Source organism: Hyperolius riggenbachi, chromosome 4, assembly GCF_040937935.1.
Source record: "Hyperolius riggenbachi isolate aHypRig1 chromosome 4, aHypRig1.pri, whole genome shotgun sequence".
NCBI lineage: Eukaryota > Metazoa > Chordata > Amphibia > Anura > Hyperoliidae > Hyperolius > Hyperolius riggenbachi.
The window spans coordinates 457434698-457450242 of NC_090649.1; the positions used below are offsets into that span (position 1 = coordinate 457434698).

The 15545-nt window shown below is 43.0% G+C and overlaps 1 protein-coding gene across 14 annotated transcripts in view; it reads right to left on the reverse strand.

The window, feature by feature from the left end:
- The window catches only part of LOC137504402 (calpain-13-like), a 232546-nt gene that overhangs the window by 48364 nt on the left and 168637 nt on the right, over positions 1-15545 (reverse strand). For 5 of the 14 annotated variants that reach the window (XM_068232775.1, XM_068232776.1, XM_068232777.1 and 2 more), the window contains 8 exons: positions 14220-14288; positions 11808-11876; positions 8620-8688; positions 6591-6656; positions 5391-5459; positions 5185-5250; positions 3852-3920; positions 410-478 (listed from right to left, as the gene is read on the reverse strand). In XM_068232775.1, coding sequence (XP_068088876.1) covers positions 410-478; positions 3852-3920; positions 5185-5250; positions 5391-5459; positions 6591-6656; positions 8620-8688; positions 11808-11876; positions 14220-14288 — 546 coding nt within the window. The remainder of the gene's footprint in view (positions 1-409; positions 479-3851; positions 3921-5184; positions 5251-5390; positions 5460-6590; positions 6657-8619; positions 8689-11807; positions 11877-14219; positions 14289-15545) is intronic. The other 9 variants (XM_068232780.1, XM_068232779.1, XM_068232778.1 and 6 more) reach the window with 9 other exon arrangements.

The window sequence follows — 15545 nt, forward strand, 5'->3', positions numbered from 1 at the left end:
AATGCTGCTTTCCCCTCCCCTGCTTACACCTCTCTGACACTGCTGCTGTCCCCTCCCCTGCTTACACCTCTCTGACACTGCTGCTGTCCCCTCCCCTGCTCACACCACTCTGACACTGCTGTTGTCTCCTTCCCTGCTTACACCTCTCTGACACTGCAGCTGTTTCATCCCCTGCTTATACCTCTCTGACACTGTGGTTGTCCCCTCCCCTGCTTACACCTCTCTGACGCTGTTCTTGGAAGGTTTTGGTGCTCTATCAACCGTTATGCAAAAAATGCTTTAGAGAGACTTTGTAAAACCTCACACTGGGGCCCATGGCTCCTTAACTACACCACTGCCTTGATAAGAATTCATCATGAAATTTGTGAAAATATAAAAAACAAAAATATGAATGAATAGTTTGGCTTACTCAAGAGGAGCACTGCTGTTGTACAGATTCTGCTCACTCTGTCTTGGCGCTGTCTTGGTGTTCTGGTATCTAAAATATACAAATATATGAATTATTACAGTGTTTGGCAGATACACTGATAATGATGGCATCCAGTGTTGAATGCAGGGGGTGGCGGAATTTAGGTATTTCAGCCAAATTTAGCAATTCCAAACCGAAATCTGGAAACTGGGAGTTTTCCGTAAATGTTCAGTTCTGTCTTCGCATTGTAGTCTAGGGGGTCAACTTTATAACTTAAAGTACACCTGAAACTTTTTGATAAAAAAAGCTAGATACTTACCTTAGGAGAAGGAAGCCTCTGGATCTTCCAGAGGCTTCCCCTGACATCCTCCACCAGGCCATTGCAGTGCTGAGACCACCAAAGCTTGCAGGAGCTTCAACTGTCCATCCTACTGCCCTTAGAGGACACAGCACTGGAACGGGTCTGGTGGAGTAGGATGGGGGGGGGGGGGCTTTCCTCTACTGAGGCAAGTACTTATTGGGTGCACAATTTCCCTTACAGGTACACATTCATTGTAAAGTCCCCATACATGTTATCATCGCCAACTTTGTAGGTCAGGGTCACTTGTGTTTGTGGGAACATACCATGTCACTATTCATTGTAGGTGTATGTACTCTGCCAAGTTACATTTGAACTCTGGATTTTAGATGTCTCCCCATCACCTGGAGCCTGTGATATGTGATGTTTTAGCAGACTAGTAGTCTTATCTATTTGTCATAAATTAGCTATCATGTTTACAAAAAAATGTGTCTCCTCTGAATGTCCAGAATGTCCTGAATGGGCTGTGTTGTTTAACATCTTTTTCAATATTCAGGAACTAAGTCCGATGAAGGCTTATTAGCCGAAAGCTCACTTTTTTATTCATGGCACAGGACACAGCAACACAGAACATTTATATTGCTCTTTCCAATTGGTGGACTCAAAGCACCAGAGCGGCAGCCACTATGGCACGCTCTATAGGCAGTAGCAGTGTTCAGGAGTCTTGCCCAAGGTCTCCTCACTGAATAGGTGCTGGCTTACTGAAGAGGAAGAGCTGGTCTCCTGTGTCAGAGACAAAGCCTTTAACTACTACACTATACAGCCACTGCCTGGAAATTTACCTCTAAGTGAGCCAATAAATGGTACCATCATGATTCAAAACTTCTAGGAAACAGACCACAAAAATAAATACCGGTACATAAATAAATACGTTGTGAAAAAATGTTGCAACGTTTTGGCAGGACAAAGCAATTTTTATACCTGGTGTGGGGTGGGATTGTGACAGTTTTGAGTGAATTAGAGTGACACTTAAAGGACCACTATCAGGAAAATTGTAAAATTTACAATGCATGTAAACACATTCAAATAAGAAGTACATTTCTTCCAGAGTAAAATGAGATATAAATTCCTTATCTCCTATGTTGCTGTCACTTACAGTAGGTAGTAGAAATCTGACAGAACCGGCAGGTTTTGGAGTAGCCCATCTCCTCATGTGGGTTTCTCAGGGTCTTATTTATTTTCAAAAGCACTTAGCGAACGGCAGTTGTTCCGTCCAACTGACATAAAAGTGTGATGCAAGCAGGGAGGCTGGCCAACATATTTGAGTAAATTCTTTTCAGGGAGTGTCTTTATGAAGAATAAAGGCCATGCTGAGAATCCCCCATGAAGAGATGGGCTAGCCCAAAACCTGTAGGTTTCTACTAACTACTGTAAGTGACAGCAACATAGGAGAAAAGTAATTTATGGCTCATGTTACTCTGGAAGAAATGTACTTTCTATTTACATTTGTTTTAAATTGTACTATTTTCGTGATAGTGGTCCTTTAAAGGAAACCTGTAATGATTAAGGAAAAAAAAAAGAGTTTCATTTACCTGGGGCTTCTGCCAGCCCCCTGCACCCGCGGTGGTCCTCAACGATCCTCCGGGCCCCTGCTGCAGCTCAGTTTCACTTTCTTTAGTGTTCGGCCACTGTGCCTGCACGGCCCTGGCCACGTGTGTCCTCGTTTGCGCTTCTGTAATCGGGAGCGTCCTGTGCAGGTGCAGTACAAGAAAATCTCTACTGCGTCTGCCAGGGGCATTGCTAGGATCCTAAGGGCCTGTTTCCACTACACGCAGATTGGATGCAGAATGAATGCAGAAAAACTGACTCCAATGAATGCCTATGGGCCTGTTTCCACTAAACTAGAGATAGCCCGAACGGTTCGCCCGCGAACGGTTCCAGGCAAACTTTAGGTGGTTTGCGTTCGCCGACGAAGGCAAACTTTTGCGGAAGTTCGATTCGCCCCCATAATGCTCCATTGAGCACAACTTTGACTCTCTACATCACAGTCAGCAGGCACATTGTCACCAATCAGACTACACTCACTCCTGGAGCCCCCCCCCCCCCCTTATAAAAGGCAAGGTTCTCCTGTCATTTTACTCACTCGTCTGCATACAGTAATTAGTTAAGGGACAGCTGCTGACAGACTCTGCTAGGGAGAGTTTAGTTAGGGTCTTGTAGGCTTGTTCCTAGCTGATTGTTGTTCCTTATATTACTCCCTCCCTCTCTCTCTCCTCTCGGAGGGAGGAGGGTCTTGTATTCCAGGGAATTGTAGTATTTCAAAAGCCAGCTTACATACCTTGGCCGGTAATTGAACCCAGGTCTGAGTGCATGGTAGGTAGCTCACTTCACCACTATACCACCACCAACGCTACATGCTGAAGCCAGCCTAGCATGTACCATTATGATATATCCAAGAGAAAAATGAGCTTGCTTAAGCATTTGTAGTATCTCAAAAATCAACTCACATTGGCCAGGAATAGAACCCAGGCCTACCGCTCTGTAGGCTGCTATCCTAACAATTATACCACCAACACAACACACTACAGTGCTACATGCTGAAGCCAGCCTAGCATGTACCATTATGATATATCTAAGAGAAAATTGCTTAAGGATTTGTAGTATGTCAAAAGCTAACTCACATTGGCCAGGAATAGAACCCAGGCCTACCGCTCTGTAGGCTGCTATCCTAACCATTATACCACCAACACAACGCACTACAATGCTACATGCTGAAGCCAGCCTAGCATGTACCATTATGATATATCCAAGAGAAAAATGAGCTTGCTTAAGGATTTGTAGTATGTCAAAAGTCAACTCACATTGGCCAGGAATAGAACCCAGGCCTACCGCTCTGTAGGCTGCTATCCTAACCATTATACCACCAACACTACATGCTGAAACTTCTTGGAGCAGACTTACTTCCTCCCTCCAAAAGACACACATACATCCCCATAAAATCATTCAACAGCAACTGCATGCACAGTCTTTGTGGTACACAGTCTCTGTGGCACAATTGGTTAGCGTGTTTAAATTGTATTTCTTTCAGTGTTCCTTGCAATGTTTTACTTTAATCGAACATGAATGCACCACAGTTTGGCTTACTCTAGAGGAGCACTGTTGCTGTAGAGATTCTGCTCGCTGTATGCTGGGGTTGCCTTTGTGTTCTGGTATCTAAAAGGTCAAACAAATATTTAAATTATTACATAGCAAGGCAGATACACTTTTATAGATAACTAGATAGCTTTCAATGATGCATGAAAGAGGTGGTTAGATCAGAGACAGGAGTTGACCACCCTTGGTTAGGGACAGCAGTTGACTATGCTTAGTTAGGGTTAGGACTTGACCATCCTTGGTTAGAGACAGCAGTTGTGCACACTTAGCTTGGGACAGCAGTTGACCACCCATGGTTAGGGTCAGGAGTTGACCACCATTAGTTAGAGACAGTAGTTGACCACCCTTGGTTTGGGACAGCCATTGGCCCCCATTGGGTAGGGACACCAGTTGACCATGCTAAGTTATGGACAGTAGTTAACCAACGTTGGTTAGGGTCAGCAGTTGGTTAAGGACCTAAAAGACCTGGGGCACCAGTGGGCACACGACGAAAGATAACATTCATATTATTTTTGATATTTCAGTGCCTTTAGTTGGGTTTAAGGCAATGAGTTAAGGACAGCAACCCCAATATCATGGTGTCTTCTGTTCCAAGTGGCCCCAACCAGCAATCACTGTCCTCTGCCCTGTTGCTTCTTCTTCCATTTGGCAAAACTGAAGCTAGGACAGGGGAATAGCTCTTGATAGTTAATACCTTCTTCTTAGCTATGTGGTGGACAGGGGATTTGTTCCAATCCCACCCACTGTATGCAGAGAGGCTGCAGCAGATTAGCAAATTTTAGCAAATTAAGGATTTAGAGATGAGCATCAGAATTTTGTCACACAAACATGTCACAAAAAAGACATTGTCATTTTTATAAAAATTCAGACAGACAAGCCCCCCACCCTCATTGTGTTCTAGCCATGGAAAAAAAAAACACATTTAAATACTGGCCCTCACTCTTTTAGCAACCTGGAATCTAGTTTCCATAATCTATTCTGTGTTATTTGGTTATCCCAGTTTAAAATTAAGATTACCACTGGGTAGTATGAAAACATAATACTGCCCAGAAAAAAAGGGACACCACCAGAATTCATTAGATGTACAAGGAACGCAAAATGGCAAAAATGCACAACCCAGTGTGACCTGATAGCAGGTCCTTTCAAAAAGTGATGTTTGCCTGATCTCTTGTTGTGATCTGTGCTTTTCTCCAACAATCAACCAGCACAAACGTTATCGCTGTACGCCTCATCGTACAATCTCAACAACAGTCCCCTGAGAACAACTGAAATGTTTTCTTTTTCATCTGTTATCAAAACATGAATGCTTCACCGTTTGGCTTACTCTAGAGAAGCCCTTGTGTTGTTTACATTCTGCTCACTGTTTCTTGTTGTTCTACTTTTCTGGGATCTAAAAAGATCAGACATATGTTTGAGTTATTAAATAGCAAGGTAGATACACTTCTAGCAGCAAATAGTATCCAGTGATGCATGTAAGAGGTACCAGAGTTGCTTTACTTTTACTCTGACAGGTTGCAGAATGTGGCTTACTCTAGAGAAGTGCTCTTGCCGTTCAAATTCAGCTCACTGTGTCTTGACGCTGACTTTGTTTTCTGGTATCTACAAACATCACACAGATATTTTAATTATAACATAGCAAGGCACGCTTCTAAGGATGTTATCTGGTGTTGCATGCAAGAGTTAGTAGTGTTAATATACTACATCAGCATTTGATTGTTGGTCACCCTTTGTTAGGGACAGGAGTTGACAACCGTTGGTTAGGGACAGGAGTTGGCTGCTCTTGGTTAGGTACTAGAATTGACCACTCTTGGTTAGGGACCATCAAGACCTGGAACACCAGTGGACACACTAAGAAAGAATGTACACTATGTGGTATATTTGTTGGTGATATTTCAGTGCCTTTAGTTGAGATTAAGACATTGTAATAATGGCAACACGCCCAATATTTTCCTATGACCTATGTGACTTTTAGTGGTCCCGAAGCTTGGAGGGAGGGTAGAAGGTTGCTGTAGATGGTCCTCTGTCTTGGTGCTGCTTCTTTTGATATGGCAAACATGAAGCCGAGACAGGGGCAGGGGTATAGATATTGCCTGTTTCTTCTCGGCTGTGTGAGGGTTGGGGGACAAATTCCAATTTACTGTATGTAGAATGCCTAGAGCAGACTAGCAAGCCTTCACAAATTAGGGGCTAGAGATGAGAGGTGGGTTTTCGGCATTCTGGTTTCCAGAAAATATTTTGCAATTCCGATCCCCAACCCTTGGAAGCCTGGAATCTGGAAAGCCTGAATCATCCATAACATTTACCGGTAAGTTCCATTTTTCCAATGAAGTGCCCGGCAGTGAATTTTTGGCTTTTTGAAAAGCTCCAAACATGCTATCATCACCAAAAAAACAGTTTTTGCAAACTACAATTCTCAAATTTTGGTAAGAAAATGCATTTTTAATCCTGGTAGGGTTGGGATTGTGGCATATTTTTAGCTTATACTCCAATCTACAGTAGGTTCTTACCAAATCAGTCTGAGAAACTTTTACAATTTAAACTGACAGTGAAAATATGGACTGCGTGAAGTTACCTAAAGTCAGTGTAATACTCTTACTATCCCTACTCCATCTTGTCAAAAACTTTCACTGTACACCTCACACTACAATCTCAGAAGTGTGAGAAATAATTAAATTCTGTTAGTTTCAATGTTTTCTTCATCAAATATGAAAGAACCATGGTTTGGCTTACTCCAGAAAAGTGCCGTTGTACAGATTCTGCTCGTTGTGTCTTGGTGCTGCCTTTGAGTTCTGGTATCTACAAACATCATACAGATATTTTAAATATAACATAGCATGGCAGAAAAACTTATACAAATGTTAGTTGGTGATGAATGCAAGAGTTAGTAGAGTTTATATACTATGATTAGTCTTTGACAGGTTGCTGCAGTTGACCACCCATGGTTAGAAACAGGTGTTGACCACCTTTGGTTAGGGAAAGGAGTTGACCACTCTTTGTTAGAGAGAGAAGTTGACCTGCAAGCTCCAGGGCACCAGTGGGCACCTTAAGTCCATATTTTTCTTGGTAATGCTTCAGTGCCTTTAGTGAGTTTGGAACATCAGATTAACAGAAAACCAAATATCATGACTTCCTCCACACTGAGTTACCTCAAATTTCCCCAACCAACAGGGATTAGTTATAGACATTGTCCTCTACCCTGGTACTGTGTCTTCCATTTTACAGGATTAAAGAAGAAACTGGGATAGGGCTTTTGCTAGTTAATACCTTCTTCTCTGCCATGAGTTGGCCTCGGAGAAGTGTTACCAAATCCTTTGCATGCAGAGTGGCTACAGCAGGTTAGTAAACTTTGGTAAATTAGGGAGTGGAGATAAGCGGTGTGTGTGTGTGTGTGTGTGTGTGTGTGTGTGTGTGCGTGCGTGCGTGCGTGCGTGCGTGCGTGCGTGCGTGCGTGCATGTGTGTGTGTGTAGGTGGGGGTCCACAAATTTTGTCATTCTGATCCTGAATCTAGAAATCCTGAATTAGCCATAACATTTCAGTCCTATTTGTGCACTGAAGTTTATGACTCATCCGAAAGATCCAAAACATGCCATTATCCTCAAATTAGCCCTGAAGGTTACAGTCACTTGTGGGAACATGCCACAAAAACAGACCTTGTAGTTGCAAAAATCAAGGTTTGGCAGGAAAACACTTATTTAAAGAATATTATTGTCCTGTCCACCTCACACCATGATTTCAGAAGTGTAAGAATTGGTTAAATTGTGTTAGTTTCAATGTTTTTATCATCCAGCATAAAGGTACCACAGTTTGGCTTACTCCAGAAAAGTGCCATTGTGCAGATTCTGCTTGCTGTGTCTTGGTGCTGCCTTTGCATTCTGGTATCTAAAAACAGTTAGTAGAGTTTATATACTGTTATCAGCCTTTGAGAAGTTGCTGCAATTGACCATCCATGGTTAGGAACGGCTGTTGACCCTCTTTGGTTAGGGACAGGAGTTGTCCACTCTTTGTTAGAGAGAGAAATTGACCTGAAAGCTCCAGGGCACCAGTGGGCACCTAAAGTATGTATTATTTTTCTTGGTGATGCTTCAGTGCCTTTAGTGGGTTTGGGACATCAGATTAACAACAGATAAACAAATATCATGGCTTCCTTCTCACTAAGTGACCTCAAATTGCACAAACAACAGGAAGGGGCATTAGTTATAGACATTGCCTTCAACCCTGTGGTACTGTGTCTTCCATTTAACAAGACTGGAGAAGAAACTGAGATGGGGCTTTTGCTAGTTAACACCTTCTTCTCTGCCAGGGTTTGGAGGGGGGAATGTTCCCACCCTCTGTATGCAGAGCGGCTGCAGCAGTTTAAAAGACCTTGGTAAATTAGGGATTGAAGATAGAGGAGGAAAGGGGGGGGGGGGGGGGAGGGGGGGATTTCAACATTGTTATATTTCGCCATTCTGATCCTGAATCTAGAAATCCTGAATTAGCCATAACATTTCAGTCCTATTTTTGCACTGAAGTCTATGGCGCTGACTCATTCGAAAGATCCCAGACATGCCATCACCAAATTAGCCACGGAGGTCATGGTAACTTGTGGGGACATGCCTCAAAAACAGACCTTGTAGTTTTCTTGCGAAAATCAAGGTTTGGCAGGAAAACACATACTATCCACCCCACACCATGATCTCAGAAGTGTAAGGATTGATTAAATTGTGTTAGTTTCAATGTTTTTAACATCCACCATGAAAGCACCACAGTTTGGCTTACTCTAGAGAAGTGCTGTTGTTGTACAGATTCCGCTCGCTGTGTGTTGGTGCTCCATTTGAGTTCTGGTATCTACAAACGTCACACAGATATTTGAATTATAATATAACAACACATAAATACTTTGAATAATGTTATCTGCTGATGCACGTAAGAGTTAGTTGAGTTAATATACTATTATCAGCCTTTGACAGGTTGCAGCAGTTGACCACTTTGTTATGGTGTTGACTACCCTTTGTTAGGGACAGGTTTTGACCATTCTTGATTGGGGACCGGAAAGACCTGAGGCACAAGTGGGTGGAATGAATATAGAGTACACATTATTCTTCTTGGTGATATTTCATTGCCTTAATTTGGGATTTGGACATCTGATTAACAATAGCAAACCAACATAATTTATCATGGCTTTAGTGATCTTTAGTGGCCCCAACCAGCAGACAGAGAGAAGGTAATGCGTAAACATAACTTAAGACTCAGTCCTTTGCCCTGGTGCTGCTTCTTTCCATATGGCAAAAATGAAGCCAAGACGGGCAACTGTTGTCTGTTGCTATCTTCTTCTCTGCTGTGCAAGGGTTGGGGAATGAATTCCAACTCACTGTACGCAGAACACCTGGAGCAGATTATTAACAAGCCTTAACAAATTAGTGATTAGTGATGACAGGCAGTTTTTTGACATTCCGGGTTCCTCAATAGATTTTGCAATTTCGATCCCGGATCTGGAAAGGCGGAGTTAACCATAAAAGTTTCTTTCCATTTTCCCAGTGAGTGTGTGCTGGCGAATTTTTGGCTCACTACTTTCTGACAGCCTTGTCATTTCTCAAATAAGGACTTGCTTTTTTTTTTTTTTTAAAACAAATTTTTATTTGGTTTTCAGTTTGTCCAACAGACACTTAAAATTTACATAGTTACCAGGTGTTATATCAAAGTCAGATGGAATATGAAATTACTTCCTTATCTTTTAAATTTATTACCAGATTAAGGCTCCGTTAAACGTTTGTTAAGACTCCACCTTAGTCCGACAGATATGCCCTTATTGGACAAAACCTTTTTAACCCCGTTCCCTCCTCCCTCTCCCCCCGGCCTTCCCACCCTCCCTCGTCGTCTCTGGTTCCAAACTTTTATAAGATAAACACCTATGTCACCTTTAGCTGTCCTAATGTGCCAGACAAATGTTCTGTTAAATACCATTTTGTATCTTTGAAAGGTAATACCACCTCAATTATTTCTTTTTTAGAAAAGGTCTTTGTAATAAACGGTCTCCAGGTTTTAAAGAATTTTTTTGTTTTTTTGTCCTTATGTAGCAAGGCCTCCAATCTGTCCATTCTAAAGAGATGAATAAGTTCTTCTTTAACATCCCACACTGTTGGGACACCAGAAAAGATCCATTTATTAAAGATTACTTTGCGGGCGGCCATTACCATTAAGTGTGCTAATCTGGACATAAGGACTTGCTTTTACTGCATCAGAAGGCCCCTTTCTGAATCTGAACTCAAACCTTTCCCCTTAACATTAACCCTTTCTTGACTTGTAACCCTTACATCTCCCCTTAACGTTAAAGGACATCTGCGGTGAAAATAAACTGATGAGAAAAACAATTGTATCTATCCTCAGTCTCCTAAAAATGCTTTTTTTAAATATATCCCACAGTTTTATTTTATATTTATATCTAGTGTTTACGTTTTTACTGTTTCATTGTCTCTGCTCAATGACACCTTCATTGAAGTATGCCAGAGCTCAAATCTATGAATTATTGACCCTTTTTATAATCTCTTTTCTGCTCTCAGAAGCCATTTACTGACAGGAAAGTGTTTTATGGCTGTAATTACTTATCAGTGAGGGTTATGCTACAGTCTGACCCAGTCCCAACCTGGGCAGAAACCACTTGCATACCTGATGTTTAACTTTTTCAGGCAGAGAAAGAAAAAAAGGAACACAACCTGTAACGATTGGTGTCAGCATTAACAGAGTTCTGATTATTAGGTGATCTGCAGTATCACCTATAATGTAGATATATACCTGATTATATGGGGATCTGTAGAATCACCTATAATACAGATATACAAGAGCTGAGGAGGCAACCAATAGCAAAGAGTGTAGATAGGTGTAGTGCTTGGTGCAACAATAGTACTGATAGGTTTGACTATGCCACACCAGAGGAGCTGGTGGGCACTAACAGTACCAGACCCCTCACCAGAGACTAGGGCCCTCTGGTGAGAGTAGAGTAGTCAGACTAGCAGAGTTTGGCAACAGGCTGGCAGATACGGTACAAAGTCAGAAGGCAAAGACAAGAAGGTTATAGCAGGCAGAGTCGGCAGCAAGATCAGATGGGCAGAAGTACAAAATCACTGTGAGTAAGAATAGTCAGAACGAGCAAGAGTCATAACAGATAATACAATTTTCAATTATAATTATGGCTATCAAACAATCCTATCACTTTGTGAAATCCCCGGTTTCCTCCCGGATCAAAGCACTCTGGATTTATCTAAAGTCTGAGCGCTAACATGAAGTATTCGCAACAGCAGACAAGTTGCTACTGAATCCGCCGTGCTTAAGAAGCGGAGGATACCCCTGAGGCACGCCCACCGCACCTCAACCAATCAGCGGCGGCGAGCATGCCCTGTGACGTCAGCCAACCAGCCGGTCAGCTGACGCGCCTCCTCCTGGCATAAAGATCCTGATGGTGAGCGTGCACACACGCTAATGCACCCCTGTGAACAGCAGAGACACCCGTCCTCGGCGTGCTAGACGCCCGAGGTGAGGGAAGAATGGTAGGCAGAGAATCAGAAGCAGCTGCGGTGGTAACGCCATTCACCGCCGCTGCTATGTCGCTATTCATTACACAGCCTAGTTATTTGTGTGCTTGGCACTGTACATACACATGACTATCTCATCTTGTCACTTGTCACCTGGGTTATCCTTTAACTCTGTCTTAAAGCATAACTCTTACTTCGACAAAAAACATTAACTCATTCCCGAACTTATGAGACAGCTGTTGCATTTGATTGGTCTACGTCCAAGCTGCATAAAGTTGCCTAAAATCTGTATAAAACTCATTGAATATCTCTACTACGCCAAAGAGCATCATTGTACATCTTATACTATGATCTCAGAAGGGATAAGAATTGATTAAATTGTGTTAGTTTTAATGTTTTCTTCATCAAACATGAAAGCACCACCACAGTTTGGCTTACTCTAGAGAAGTGCTGTTGTTGTATAGATTCTGCTCGCTGTGTCTTGGTGCTGCCTTTGTGTTCTGGTATCTACAAATGTCAACCAGATATTTAAATTATTACACAACAAAACAGATACACTTTTAAAGACCCATACCCACTAAGGCCCATACCCATAAACAATTTTTTTCAGCGATATTGTACATAGTTACATAGTTACATAGTTATTTTGGTTGAAAAAAGACATACGTCCATCGAGTTCAACCAGTATAAAGTACAACACCAGCCTGCTACCTCACATATCCCTGTTGATCCAGAGGAAGGCGAAAAAACCCTTACAAGGCATGGTCCAATTAGCCCCAAAAGGGAAAAATTCCTTCCCGACTCCAGATGGCAATCAGATAAAATTCCTGGATCAACATCATTAGGCATTACCTAGTAATTGTAGCCATGGATGTCTTTCAACGCAAGGAAAGCATCAATATGGTTTAATAAAAATGTGTTAAACAATGTTTCATGACGCACAACATCTGCAGCAATCATTAATTTTTGAACAACAGCCATGCTGGATTAAATCACGGATTATCGCTTCGAACCTCAGTGACATTCATGAGATTTGTTCCAATCAAACATTGTTGTTTACACTAGTTCGTTTACGATAGCGCCAAGGGTGATATTAAACTCAAGCATGAGCCTGAAGACATACCCAGCTGTATCTACTGGGAACTAACTCACAATAGGGAATACTAGTAATTTAGAGAACTAGGGTCACCGACCCACAGGGCCGGATTTCCCATAAGGCACTGTAGGCATGTGCCTACAGGCGCCTGGAGATGGAAAGGCGGCTCACTCTCCTCCCTGAGCGCCTACCTCTCTTCTGCCCTGATAAGACTGTAAATGAGAGGTTACTCGCCGTGCTTTTGGCATTCTACTGACAAGATCTCCCTTCAGTCGGGGCACCCCTAGGTACTTAATACTGAGGTTCCTCTAGCTACCTAATACTTGGGGGCACCCCTAGCTACGCAATATTGAGGATACTTCTGCCTACCTAATACTTAGGGGCACCTGTAGCTACCTATGACAGGCAAGGGAAGTAAGGAAGAAGTGACAACTGGGGCATCCAGCACTTTTGCAATACAGTTTGGTGGGGTTTGTAGATTCATGGAGGGCGGAGTCTAGGGTGCCAGAACATCTGTGCTAATAGGCTCCTGTGAGGTAAATCTAGGCCTGCAGACCCACCTAATAATGATACAAGAACCAAGAGAGAAAGTAGTTCCCTCTAATCTGGTAAATCATGGACAGTACAACATAGCCATAGGCAATCTTTATTAAGCCAACAACAACAAATATATGTTAAAAACACTTAGAGTCAAGAGTCAACAAAGATGGTCCCCCGAGCCCATAGATCCCAGTTTATATGTGTGTGTGTGTATATGCTGACATGAAAACTGTACATAGTATCATCATAAAAAGTGACAGTGCTTAGCAGCAATACTGAGAAACGAGGTCCTATCATAAGGACCATAAAGTGCAAGTGCAATATAAGCAAAACAGTATGTGAATCACAAAATGCAAACAATAAAAATAGAATAATCCAGTGAAAAAGACAGATTACCACCAAGTCAAGGAAATCAATAAATGAATGTGGAAAAACAGAAAGTCCATAGCGCTGGTTAATATCATAAAGAAACAGATATCCAGCCAGCCAGGGTAGAAAATATTTGAGGATTAGCACTGTAAAAGTATAAGAGAGTAGTCAAGCGGGTAACTAAGAGGGGTGCAGAGCTTACCAATAGCGTGTAATAACAGGGCCAAGGTGGTCAAACAATCCTACTAGTTCCGCCGAAGCTACATCAGGGATCAACAGCGCCAACGGCGATAGCAGATTCAACCAGATGGTTTGGAGAATGATCATTTGTGGGTGGAGATCCCCAATCCATCTGGCCGTGGGTACTTAGCCTTACAGTGCTATCTGGTTATGGTCGCAAGAGTTAGTAGAGTTAATTTACTATCATCAGCCTTTGACAGGTAGAAGCAGTTGGCCACCCTTGCTTAGTGACAGGAGTTGACCACTCTTGATTAGGGACAGGAGTTGATCACCTTTTGATAGGGTGCGTACACATCGCCCTTGGGCAACATCAATGGAACACACACATGGCAGCTGTGTAGCTAATGACACGCTGTGTTGCTATGCAGGAGGATGATGAGTGGCGCATGTGTGATGTCACACAGCAGGCTGGATATTGGCGCAAACAATGTGATGGGGGGGGGCGTGTCGCTGTGGTTAAGTAGATCCATCCGACAGATTGCTCGTGGGTTGGGTGTCGGGGATCACCGGGTGCCGCACACATGTCTGATTGTCAGCTGTCACAGTTCAATTAAGCTACTCTTAAAAAAATAGTTTTATATCACGAATTAACAATAAATACTTACTCTAGAGTAGTTCTATTGTTGTATAGATTCTGTTCACTGTCTCTTGGTGTTGACTTAGTGCTCTGGTATCTAAAATATTTCATACAAATGCATTTATTATTACACACCCATCTAGTGAGGCATGCAAGCGGTGACAATGTTTCTTTACTTGTATCACCCTTTCAAAGGTTACTGCAGTTGGCCACCCTTGTTTAGAGACAGGAGGTGACCACCCTTCATTAGTGCCAAGAATTGATCATTGCCCTTGGTTAGGGAGAGACAGCAACCATCCTTGGCTAGGAACAGGATTCAACCCAACCCCTTTCCCCCCTTAGTTAAGAAAAAATGTTTTCTATCTTTGGCTAGGGGCAGGAGTTAACCACCCTTGGTTGAGGACGGGAGTCAATAACCCTTTAGTAGGGACAGGAGTTGGGGACTTTCAAGACCTGGGACACCAGTGGGCACGCTAAGAAATAATGCACAATGACCTCAATTCACTAACCTTAACTCCTGTCTTTAAAGGAATACTTAAGGCAAAAATAAAAAATGAGTTTTACTCACCCGGGGCAACCCTCAGCCCCCTGAAGCTGGATGGTGCCCTCGCAGCCCCGCTCCGATCGTCCTGTCCCCGCCGGCGGCTACTTCCGGGTTCGGCGACAGCCGCCGACAGGCTGGGGACTGATTCTCCGCATTCCCAGCTGCTATATCACCCTCTATGCTGCTATAGCGTATATATATACGCTATAGCAGCATAGAGGGTGATATAGCAGCTGGAAACGCGGAGAATCAGCCGCGTTCCCAGCCTGTTGGCGGCTGTCGCCGAACCTGGAAGTAGCCGCCGGCGGGGACAGGATGATCGGAGCGGGGCTGCGAGGGCACCATCCAGCTTCAGGGGGCTGAGGGATGCCCCGGGTGAGTAAAACTCATTTTTTATTTTTGCCTTAAGTATTCCTTTAATAACTCGTCTGAGCTGTTTTACAGTTATCACCATGGTGATATAACAGGAGTTAAGCTTAGTAAATTGAGGCCAATATGTATTTTTTTCTTGGTGACCTCACAAGACATCAAATCAGCGACAGCAAACTCACTATCCTGGCTTCCTCTGCCTCAACCAGCAGAGAGGGAAGTAGCTGAAGACTTCATCCTTCTTCTTGCTTTGATCCACAACCCCCCTTCCACCACTTTATCCCCCCCCCCCTTTCCTCTCCCTTCCAACCCCAACTCTTTCTCTCCCTTCCTACATCACTTTTACTCTCTAGTATGTGTACCTGACAGTAGTGGAGGAGTCAAGCTTAAATAACTGGTTAAAGGGCCATTTCTTGGCATAGAGCACCTAGGCAGGTGCTT